General features: G+C 48.8%; 1 protein-coding gene across 1 annotated transcript; it reads left to right on the top strand.

Annotated features, from left to right (window-relative positions):
- Positions 1-6,813: 6,813 nt before the first annotated feature.
- On the top strand, positions 6,814-8,511 carry LOC145794727 (uncharacterized). The gene is made up of 4 exons (XM_082877109.1): positions 6,814-6,969; positions 7,056-7,619; positions 7,705-7,803; positions 8,046-8,511. Exons 2-4 carry the CDS (start codon positions 7,092-7,094, stop codon positions 8,328-8,330), a joined length of 912 nt encoding a protein of 303 aa, XP_082733235.1. The 5' UTR covers positions 6,814-6,969; positions 7,056-7,091; the 3' UTR covers positions 8,331-8,511.
- The last annotated feature ends 3,452 nt before the right edge of the window (positions 8,512-11,963 follow it).

Genomic DNA, 11,963 nt, shown 5'->3' with positions numbered 1-11,963 from the left:
ATGGAGTTCCAAAACCAACTTGAAATCATGTTATATCATGGATATATAAGCATGAAAAACAAACCAAACATGCTCAACACACACTCAAGCATAGGCTTCTTTAAGAGGCCAAAATGTGCCCTTTTCAAGGACAACAAGGAGAGGGGGTGGCCCTCTCCTTCTTGGGACTTCAAAGCATCATCTTTACCACTGAAATCCCTCAAGATTTCAGTGGTGAAGAGACCTCAACACCAAAATCCCGGAGCTAGCACAAAATGGCTCAAAATGAGGCCTTTTGGGGCCTAAGGGTGGTCAACACCCCTCAAACAACAAAACACTCTTAATAAACAATAAAGAGGGCTTAAAAATAGAACTTTTTTATGTTATACAATAATCACAAAAACAGCTCTAAGATAGGTATAAAATTGATGCAAGAATGGGGAATAAAGGTGTAAGTTTCTTACCCTTGTAGTCCTCTTCAACAAGGATGCTCCAATGGCCTCCTTTGGCTCCAAATCAGTCAAGAAGCTCAAGAACAACCCCTTAGAACTCTAATCTTAAGAGGAAGGTGAAACACTAGGTGTTTGTGTGCAATAGTAAGGCACAAAACACCTAGTGTGCAAAATGGGAGGGAAAGAGAGATAGATTGAGTGTATCTAACCCTAACCCTAGAAAACCAGAGCTCTCCTCTGTCTTTTCTCTCTCAAAAATGTCTAAGCCTCTCTTTTTTTGCCTTAGAGAGAGCCCTCTCTATAAGCCTCTTGTAAAGCTTATTCAACAAGCTTTGCAAGAGGGAGATCCCTCCATACACGTGTATGGAGGGGAGAAAAAGTTATACAGCTGTCCTAAAATATCTGCAAAAGCAGATGAACAGCAATCGGCCGGCAAAAAATGCCATCTTGGCCAAACAAAGTGCCGACCGGCACAAAAAAGTGCTGACCGGCAACAAATAGTGCCGACCGGCAAACTATTTTTCCGGTGGCAGCAAAAACCAGCCGGTGGCCTCTAGCCACTGCCGGTGATGGGTGGGGATGGTCTACAAGCCCTACCCTGCCCTTCCAAGGCAAAACACAAGTGTTCGGTGCAAAACCGGACACTGAACGGTCAAGTTCGGAGATTCTGAGGTAGGGCGCGAGAGCCAAAACCTCCGGGAACTCCAAACAAACACAAACAAGGATAATCACCGAGTGTTCAAGCGGTGACGTCCGAGTCTTGAGGACGGTCAAAAATGGGGTGTCTACAGTTGCCCCTCTTTGACAGAACTCGAAAGTCATAACAATGACGGGAGTGAATGTCAAAGCCTAGAGACGACCCATTTTTGACAAGGCCGAAGACTTAGACAAACATGCAATACAAATAAGATATGCGCCCGAAGGCAGGGGCAAAATGCACGACAATGCACAGAGCTGAGCATAACTTATGATCATGCAAAGAAAGCTGTAATGAAGCAAACATGCAACAATTTTAAGCTAGCATACCAAACTACACTACAATGCAGAAAGGATGTAAGAGAATTATGGAATTCTCAATACGTCTCACTCGGGAGATACAATACCTGCGCGGCTCGTCTGGTTGCACCAGCTTCAAATGAACCGTACATACAATATCGTGCCTGAAAAGAAAACAAACTTAACAGGTACAATATTGTTAGCAACATGCATGACAATGCAAAATGGATGAAAAACGAAATGCAATATATACAAAACAATGTATAAACAATGCAAATGCAGATGCAATGTAATTGAAACAATGCAAGCTACATGCAAAGCAATTGAATCGTGATCCAATCACGAGCGGTTCGAAACCACACCTATGTCAAATAGATTGATGGAGGTAACAAGTCTGTCTACCATAGAACGGTCAACTGAACTATGAGTATTGTAGACAGACGCAAGAACAAGTATTGGGTGGAATGACACAAGTGGGGAAACAACCCGCTGGAGAAAGGACTACGATCCTAATGCCGGATGCAAAAATTACACTACAATGTAATGGGTGGATATGGCACGCAGGCCAAACCAAATCTTGCCTAGGAAAGGCATGCATACATACAAGCCATGTGTAACACAGAAAAGGTGCCGCAACCCTCAACCAACATATCAATGTGGAATCGGCGCGATACACATACAGAACTGTGTTCTAACATGAAAAGTAAGGGCACATACCAGACCAAGCTCAACCTGGAAAGGCGCAAGCCATTAGGCGGAAGGTGATGCAATGAATGCATGCAATATTACAATGCAATATTTACAAATATGCAATGGAATGGATACAATGGATATGGCCTACAAGCCACACCAAATCTTGCCTAGGAAAGGCATGCACACATACGAGCCATGTGTAACACAGAAAAGGTGCCGCAACCCTCAACCAACATATCAACGTGGAATCGGCGCGATACACAAGAACTGTGTTCTAACATGAAAAGTAAGGACACATACCAGACCAAGCTCAACCTGGAAAGGCGCAAGCCAAAGGCGGAAGGTGATGCAATGAATGCATGCAAACTACAATGCAAATGCAAGACAATGCAAATATGCAATGACTATGATTGCAACTTTCCCTATCTTACCAACAGGGTGATATACTAGGTTGGTTCAGTATCCAGAACTGAGGCGTAGACATGCCGCCTCAACCTATGGGGCTTCCATACAGATTTCAAGCCGAGGGTAAACCTCCGGGTATTTAAACCAGACTTTAGTCTCGGAACTCCCGAACCTTTGCGTTCTAGGCATAAGCCGTTCGAACTCTAGTTTCCACCGTCCCCGTTGGTCTTCTAGGAACTCATCGCAAGCACAGACAGGTGGCTTTACCAGACCACCGAAAGTCGTTCGGGCACGACAAACACCGAAGGAATTGCACCTTCAGAGGATTTAAGGTCTCCTAGACCGGGATGCAAAATGTATGCATGACAATGCATGTTTTTTTGTTGTTTTTTTTTGAAATGCAAATGATGCAAGTGAAATGCATGTTGCATGAGATGCGCGACAACACGCGGCTTAAGATATGTACAAAGCAATAGTGTGCACACCAATGCAATAAAGGTCTTGCACCTTCCAAGGATTTAAGGTCTCCTAGACCGTACGTGTTTAAGGTCTCGCCAGACCATGCGTGTTTAAGGTCTCGCCGGACCATGCGTGTTTAAGGTCTCGCCAGACCACGGGGGTATTTACAAGACGCGTGACAATGCGCTGAAGGTTTCGCACCTCCAAAGGATTTAAGGTCTCCTAGACCGTGCGTGTTTAAGGTCTCGCCAGACCGTGCGTGTTTAAGGTCTCGCCAGACCGTGCGTGTTTAAGGTCTCGCCAGACCGCGGGGGTATTTACAAGACGCGTGACAATGCGCTGAAGGTTTCGCACCTCCAAAGGATTTAAGGTCTCCTAGACCGTGCGTGTTTAAGGTCTCGCCAGACCGTGCGTGTTTAAGGTCTCGCCAGACCGTGCGTGTTTAAGGTCTCGCCAGACCGTGCGTGTTTAAGGTCTCGCCAGACCGCGGGGGTATTTACAAGACGCGTGACAATGCGCTGAAGGTTTCGCACCTCCAAAGGATTTAAGGTCTCCTAGACCGTGCGTGTTTAAGGTCTCGCCAGACCGTGCGTGTTTAAGGTCTCGCCAGACCGTGCGTGTTTAAGGTCTCGCCAGACCGTGCGTGTTTAAGGTCTCGCCAGACCGTGCGTGTTTAAGGTCTCGCCAGACCGCGGGGGTATTTACAAGACGCGTGACAATGCGCTGAAGGTTTCGCACCTCCAAAGGATTTAAGGTCTCCTAGACCGTGCGTGTTTAAGGTCTCGCCAGACCGTGCGTGTTTAAGGTCTCGCCAGACCGTGCGGTATTGCACGACGGTATGATGCGCAAAATAGCGCAATGCGTTAGGCAACGCGAGTGCACAAGACAGTGCGATGGAATGCATGCAAAATGCAATGAGATGCGCAAAACAGCGCGAACAATTTTGAAATGCACAGAACAGTGCGATGCGCAGAACAGCGCGAGGTTTGAAATGCACAAGACAGTGCAATGCGCAGAACAGCACGAACAATACAATGCACTAACAAGTGCAATGCGCAGAACAGCGCGAACAAAATACAATGCACTAACAAGTGCAAGTAAGGTGCGCAAGATAGCGCGAACAAAATACAATGCACTAACAAGTGCAAGTAAGGTGCGCAAGATAGCGCGAACAAAATACAATGCACTAACAAGTGCAAGTAAGGTGCGCAAGATAGCGCGAACAAATGCAATGCACAAAATAGTGCGATGCGCAAAATAGCGCGAACAAAATACAATGCACTAACAAGTGCAATGCCAAGTGTGACGTGCATGCCACACGGAGTGTAAATGGGCTTAAATGCGCAACAACGCACGTATTCCGGAATGCATGACAATGCATGGAATGGAAATGCAATGATGATGCATGAGAAATGTGCACGACAATGCAAAGGGGTGCGTGTTGCAACGCATGTAACACGTGCATAACAATGCAAATGTGTGGCGCGTGACAGCGCGATGTAATGCACCGAAGTAGTGTGATGAGTTCGTGCAACACACATGGGGCAACTTTTGAATTCAAAAGGATACAAAAAGGATACACCTTGCACGAATTCGAGTGCCACGCACTGGAGACACGGCCCGAAGTCAAAACGGAGGCCGGTTGAACATCGGAGATGCGCTTTCTTGCACTTTCTTCAGCTATGAAGACCCAAAACAACTCAAAAGGCCTAAACAAGGCTGTGGGAACCCCACCGGCCGAAAGGGGAGGCCACCGGCTGGCCGTCGGCACAAAAATAATTCTATCGGCACAAAAAAGTGCCGGCCGGCACAAAACATTGCCGACCGGCAAACAGTTGCTGAATCGGGGCAGTTTTGTCTTTTCACTTCGGGCATTATAAAATAGGGCTTGAAAACCCTATTCTTCACTTTTCCACTGCCGAAAATTCTTGCCCTCTCTCTCTAGAGTGCTTCTGTCTCATTTTTCGCCCGTTTCTTCGCGTTCTACGCCCGTTTCGTCGTCGGATTCGCATTTCTCTTCGCGTTTCGGACACTTTCCACCGATCACATTCTTGTTTCGGCGCCTCGTTCGGCGTTCTCGCCTTCTCGGGGTTTGTTCCCCTCACTTTCCTCTTCATTTCCGTGTCCTTTCACATTCCGGCCTTCCCGGCCATTTCCGACCCTCTCGGGAGTTGACTTTTCAGTTGACTCTTCGTATTCCGGCTCGGTTTTCCTTTTCCGGCCATTTTCACACCACTCTCTACATGGCGGACGACATTCCACGTGTCGGGACTCCCCCGGACCACGAGATGGATCCCGGGGTCGAGCTCCTACCACTGAGCGAGCGCCCGTTCGATCCGGCGACCTACCGGCCGGCGATTCACGTTCTGCCCCCAGACGGCCTGCGTCAGTTCCGGAGTTTCGAGAGGTACGCGGCCCCTGAGCTACTGCTGCGTGAGCCTACCTCCCACCTTTCATTCGGCACTCCCGAGGTAACTCTTCATCTTTTGCTTTACTTTCTGCAATGTAGGATACAAAACTGCCATAGTTAGCTGTATTCTTTAATTGCTGAAACCTGATATGCCGTAGACCGTAGTTGACCGTAAACATACATACAACTGATATCTGCTTGAGACTGACACATGCACACACACTGCACTAGTCCTGAATCACCCAAACACACGGCACACACTGTATTCTACTGCACACACACTGGTACCCAGTATTTGTCTGAATCTGTTCGATTTGCACACATGCCACATCTGTTCTGAAACGCCCAAACACGCTGACACAGCACACGTATTTTCTATAAGCACACCGGCACCCGGTATCTGCCTGAATCTGACAAACTTGCATACATGCCATATCTGTCTTTTCAAAATCGCATTTTGAATGTTGTCCTGCAATTGTTGTTTTCTGTTTGCAGGAGGGTTCCCATACCATTCGCGGGTATGGGAATACTGGTGCGCGGGAGTGGTATGACGAGCTCCCTGATGCGGTCCAGCGCATCGTGGACCGAGCGGGCTTCGGCACCTTCTGCCGAGGGCTCTCTAGGTTGTCCACCTGCAGACCTCTTCTTGCTGCTCTGGCGGAGAGGTGGTGGGACACCACCGATTCTTTCCACTTTTCTGCCGCAGGGGATATGACGATGACCCCTTATGACTTCTCGATGCTCACAGGCATCGGGGTAGGGGGTGATCCGATCCCCTTCGACATAGCGATGGATGAGTGGACCGCCGCTCAGGTTCATTTACTGGGGGAGGCCCCTCCGCTAGCTCGCCCAGGCTTCGTCCGCTATTCCTGGTTCGAGGCACAGTTTAGGGTCCTGCCCGCATTGGGGGAGGAGACTCAGATGACCGAGGAGGACGTGGAGAGATATGCTCGGGGCTTCCTCATGTTCCTTTTCGGGACTACTATCTTCGCCGACCGGGCGAACACCGTGCCTCTCTGCCTTCTCAGTGCACTGGTGGACGTCCGAGATATTCTGCACTTCGATTGGGGCGGCGCTGCTCTGGCCACCTTGTACGGATATATGAGCTCGGCTTCTCGCGGCAGCGGCCAGCTGCTCGGAGGTTACTGGCGGGCTTGGGAGGTACATTTCTTCTCCACTTTTCCTTTCTGTCTCGTACTTTCCGTAGTCTGTACACTGCACACACTATAGTCTGCGTTACACTCACTGTATACTGTACACACGGCACACACATACATTCTGTTTTACACTGACTGTACACTGCTCACACTGTACACTGCACACAATACACTGCACAACACACGGCTCTGCCATTTCTGCTTTATTCTGTATACCCTGCTTTATCTGAAGGTCATACTGACATCTGTTTTGCAGTTGTGGGTTTACGCCTACTTCCCTAGGCTTGCACCTGTACCAGTTGCGGAGCCTCCTCCGGCTGTTCCTTTCTCGAGTCGCTTTGACGGGGGATGCACCCGGCGACCTCGGGAGACATTCGGCTTCTTCCGCCGATACTTCGACACCATCACCCCCACAGAGGTATGCTTTACTTTCAGTTCGTTTAGCTTCGCTTTCCCACTGCATGTTTCAATAACAGTAGATAACAAACTGTCTGTTACTTTCAGATCACATGGCGGCCATGGGCTTCCTTGCCGTCGGCGATGCGGGGTCGGTTCCCTGGTGCTGAGGAGACCTCGCGTTTCCGGATTCTGCTAGAGGGCCCGGTCTGTCGGGCTTGGTACCTGGGGGAGCGTTTTCTACGCCAGACCCGCGGGTTACCTGAGCAGATAGTCCCGGCTCACCCTCCTGCAGAGATGAGGGAGACCGAGGGGCTGACCCCTGAGCAGCTGGATGATTACTCCATCGGCTGGGAGGAGGCCGGCTTCCGAGGCACCGGCGACTATCAGGAGTACGTGCGGACGTACCTGATGCGACCTTTGAGCGGTCGTCGAGCAGAGGGGGCCAGGCCTGTAGCATCGGCGGCTGGGGCCGGAGCAGGAGCAGGGGCTGGATCTTCGAGGAGGGCCCGAGTCCGTGGCAGGGGCGGAGCGCGGGGAGGACGAGGAGCTGGCTGGCCTGCCCTGCCTGCTGTACTGACTTTCCAGGGGCAGGGTGGGTCGACCTATCAGATCCCCTTCGCCCCTCCACCGGCTGGTCATGAGTTCACTGACATCCCCGACCTTCCGCCGGTATGTATCACTGCACTTCGTACAGTTATCTCACTTCAGTTTACTGATATTCCACAGAATACTAATGCATCTGATACCTTTGCAGGCTTCTCCTGAGTACACCCGTCAGTCGTTGGCGATGAATGCCTCGATGATGGGGATGCTCCAGCGGACATTTGACCTTCTGGCTGTCTACAGCATACCGGTATGTCCTTCTGACACTGGCCTCAAACCATTCATACACTGCTTCGCATAATCTGATTCACGGCACAACACCTGATACACTGATCTCACTGTATCTGAGCACTGCATACACTGCATTCTGCACTAAACTCTGTACTGACAAACTGCTCACGGCATTCATACACTGTATCCATACACTGCATTCTGCACTGATAAACTGTCTACAGTATACTGATGCATTTCACTTTTTGTGTGCTTTTTCAGCCTCCCTTCCAGATTCCCATGGCAGGAGGTGCTCCAGCCAGACCTTCTGTCCCTGCCCGGGGGAGAGATGAGGAGGGCAGGATATTTCCCCGCACTAGGGGTGGGCGTACTCACGTCGGGAGCAGCTCGCGGGCTCCAGTCCCGGACGATGACGACGACGAGGAGTCAGAGGCGGAGGCAGGGTCGTCGGAGGAGGAGACCGCAGACGGTTCTAGCTCGGGCTCTGATGACGACGCTGTTGATGCTCCTGGACCTTCGTCCAGGAAGAGGGCCAGGACGGACTGACGGCCCTTGGAGTGATCGACACAGATGCAGATTTTTGTTATCTTTTCTTTCTTTCCTTGTACTTTTCTTTTTGGTTGGTAGATAGATTACCTTGTACTGCCACAGGCAGGTTTTGTTTCCAAAGCTTGTACATTTGAAAAAGATAATGAAATGAAACGAAACGAACTTTTTATCTGAAAAAGTGTTTACATTTACACATTTCATGCATTGCATCGCATCTCATCATGTTACACCTCAATGTAAATGGAATTGATTGGTTGTCTGAAAATTGAACACTTGCACTGTAATAATCAGATAACTTAAACAGCTAACAACCGAAACAACCCAAGCAACCCACTGCCTGATTCTTAGACACACAGCCCTTACTCTGTTGGGGATTGATCTGCATACAGCCCAAAACACAGCATTCAGTTCATTCTGCACACTGCAATTCTCAAACAAGACAGCCCAATCTAATCAGGACGGACCTCAAAGATGGAACCGGTTGGAGTCGGAACACGTTCCAATGTAGAGAATGGCACAGCATTCTGAGCATAAGCGATTTTTGAAATCGAATGAGGGTTTTTCAAACCGGGATATCGAGCCTACCACTGAACAGAGCGGAAAGGACTCAAATATAGGTACACGACCTAAACACAACGAGACACGCTCGGGAAAGACTAAAAACAAAAGACGAGACCGTCAAATGAAAGAGACACGACACACAGACGCGTAACCAAAGATGGGGGACCTCGGACCACGAGGAGCCAGTTCAATCTGGGTATTGTTTCCCACCCCTTCTTATTTGTGATTCTCACATCACTCAATTCTCAAGCTCGGATTTTCTCTCGAAACCCTTTTCCTCGCTTTTCTCTCAACTTACACCTCTCTATTCTTCATTCTCTCATTTTTCATCCCTCCCCGGGGTGATTGATGGATAAATGGAAAGGTGCGGGTTTATGCTCGACACCGTTAGCTCACGGCTATTCTTCGGGCAGGCAGAGTGCTCTTCTGGCAAGTACGTCGATGACGGGGGAGAGACAGAACGCCTGGCTCAACTGTGCCCCTAGTTCATCATTTTAACCATTTTTTCCGTTTTTGCTTTCTACTAAAACGGTTTTGATCGAAATGAGAGTCGGATTAACGTACTTGTTCGACTTTTGTTTTGAAAAGCATGCAAGTCAGGCAGCAAGCACTGAAAATTTTCCTTTTAGGTCCAAGACAATGGTCCGGTTTTGGAAAATGAAATAGTTTTCGAGAAAATAGTCAACCTCAGTAAAAATTTTCAAAAACTATTTTTTTAAACAGCTGATGCTCAACAAGCATGGAACTTACTCTTCGAGATGCGCGACCTCGGATCGGAGGCAATGGAAAATTGCCCCTGGTTTGAAGGAGGGTGGGAGGCAACGGAAAGTTGCCCCTAGTTTGAAAGGCGGCTCACAGCGGCTCGTGGCAACGGAAAGTTGCCCCTTGTTTGGGATGGTGCCGCAGCAATTCACAGACAGTCTTCATTGGCGGTGGTCGAGCTCTTAGACACAGCGATGACGAAGACGGTCACAACACATATATGGACACAGTCACCTTGAAGGGTGTTGGCCACTGGACTTTGGAACGAAATTGAAACCATTGCATGGACTGAGACGCTTATGAAAGCGTTGGGGGCTGGACTTCATGATGAAGTTGCCTACGTATCCCAAACATGGGAATCAAGCCTTACGTAGTTCCGGTTAAGGTCCACTCGGGTATTTTAACCTTCACTTTGTTTGGCTCTTATTTTTGCCAAGGCGCCCAATGCGGGTTTTCGACCTTGCGAGCTTCTTTTCATTTTCTATTTCTTCTTCATTTCTTTTGCATTTTTCTTTTTCTTTTCTTTTTGGTATCTTTTGTCTTTTCTTTTCTTTTCTTCTTTTTTTGTATTTTTCTCTTGCTCTAACTTTTGCCTGGGTCGCCCTTCTGGGTTTTCGACCCAGCGAGCCTCTCAAAGGGTAAAAGTGTAGCAAGTCCATGCCAAATGGTTCCTGAACTGGAAGCCTCTCCGTGTCTAAGAGAACGGCTGTTGCACTGATTTGCGGAGAACCCATCAGGGTTACTCTACGAGCTTCTTCCGGCGAGATCTACTCCTTCTGATTCGGCCTTGATGCTTCTTGATCGAAGGCTACCTCAAAACTGGCCACACGGGCCTTTCATGGCGTTTGTCCGTTGAACTTTTTGAACAGTCTGAATGGGTTCAAAGTCGGAGCGGGTTGAATCTTGAGGCTGAGAGCGATCCTAAGCTGCGCGATCTCAAGAACGATTCCACACAGGTCTTCACAAGGCCGCGTAAAATATTTGTTTTTGAAAGTTTTTAAGAAAGCGACGAATCGCTCGTGCCGAAGATAGTGTGGAACCAATCTGGATCAGGCCAGGGTCCTTCTCAGTACTCACGCCGACAAGCATGATTTCATTCATAAAAAGGCTTAGCACGCCTCTCTTTCTCTCAAAATGATCAAAATTTTACAAAACCCAAGGAATTCCTTCCTCTTCGTTTTCATCACCGCAGTGTTCAAAAAGTTTTTTTTTTGAAAACTTAGGTTAATGCTATGAGTTTGGCGCGCAGGAGAGCAGGCGAGATGTACTGTCAGCCCAATCAAATTCTCTGGTCCTTATGCTGAAAGCAAGCATGAAGTTGAGATAGCAACAGCTATTTCAATCGGCTCTGTTGGTGTAACTGGCCCCTCGGCAGGAACAGACTCAAAACAAAAACAGATAATAATAAAACAAGACGGTGTTCGGGACAACAACCCCTGAATCACCGGGTATTATATACAACGGGGACTGACTCGATACAACAAGACAGACCCTTAAGCAAAAAAAGACTGACTCAAGACAAAGAGACAGACTCAAAACAAAAGACCGACTCGATATCCAAGCCAGAATTTACAAAACTCGGTTTCACCGATGCTCAAAAATGCGTGCCAAACGCTTCATCAAAAAAAAAAAAAACCAAATGTTGCCCGCAGGCGGTTCACTTTACATACTCGCAGTATCTGAGCCCTCGAAATCCAACAACTGAGTGGTGACGGGCTTGCCTGAGGTAGGTGGTAGGATAACCTTATTATCAATCAAATCCTGCACTTCATGGCGAAGGCGGGAACATCCATCGGTGCTGTGACCGGACTGTTGATGGTACGCGCAGTACAAGGTAGCATCATGGGTGGCGGGGAGATTCTTCGGGAGCGGTCGGGGCTCCAAAGGCTTAAGATGCCCATTCTTCGCCAATATCAACAATGCCCTAGACAAAGGCATGTGGAGGTCGTGAAAGACTCTTCGCCCTCGAGGTAGGTACTTTGCAGTTTGAGGATTCTTGCCAGACGCGCTGGCGAAAGGATCAGCTGGCGCTGCCTTGGCTTTTTGAACCTTTCCCGGTGCAGGGTTGGGAACTACAGGAACTGTCTGGGCATGACGGGGCCCATCCCGGTTTTCTGCCTGGCTTGAACTGCCTTTGATCGGAGTGGGGAAAGCATCATCCACAGCTTTGGTCACTATTGCAGACGTTTGTTGCTTGTTCATCCCTCTGGCCTTCAGAGCCTCGACTGCCCACAGCAGTTGTTCAATAGGGTCGGCATCTACCTTTGCCTTGTCCTTTCCTTTGGCCTCAGCCTGATCGAGGGTCGG

Source organism: Camellia sinensis, chromosome 7 (genome assembly GCF_055761805.1).
Source record: "Camellia sinensis isolate YWXY chromosome 7, ASM5576180v1, whole genome shotgun sequence".
Classification (NCBI taxonomy): Eukaryota; Viridiplantae; Streptophyta; class Magnoliopsida; order Ericales; family Theaceae; genus Camellia; species Camellia sinensis.
The sequence above is the reverse complement of the archived record's forward strand: the minus strand, read 5'-3'. Positions and strand labels throughout refer to the sequence as shown.

Bases quoted from the DNA above. Each gene is read 5' to 3' on its own strand.
- LOC145794727 (XM_082877109.1), top strand. From the start codon at position 7,092: ATGCGGGGTCGGTTCCCTGGTGCTGAGGAGACCTCGCGTTTCCGGATT. The intron at 7,620-7,704 runs GTATGTATCACT...ATACCTTTGCAG, and splicing joins ACATCCCCGACCTTCCGCCG to GCTTCTCCTGAGTACACCCG. The intron at 7,804-8,045 runs GTATGTCCTTCT...GTGCTTTTTCAG, and splicing joins TGGCTGTCTACAGCATACCG to CCTCCCTTCCAGATTCCCAT.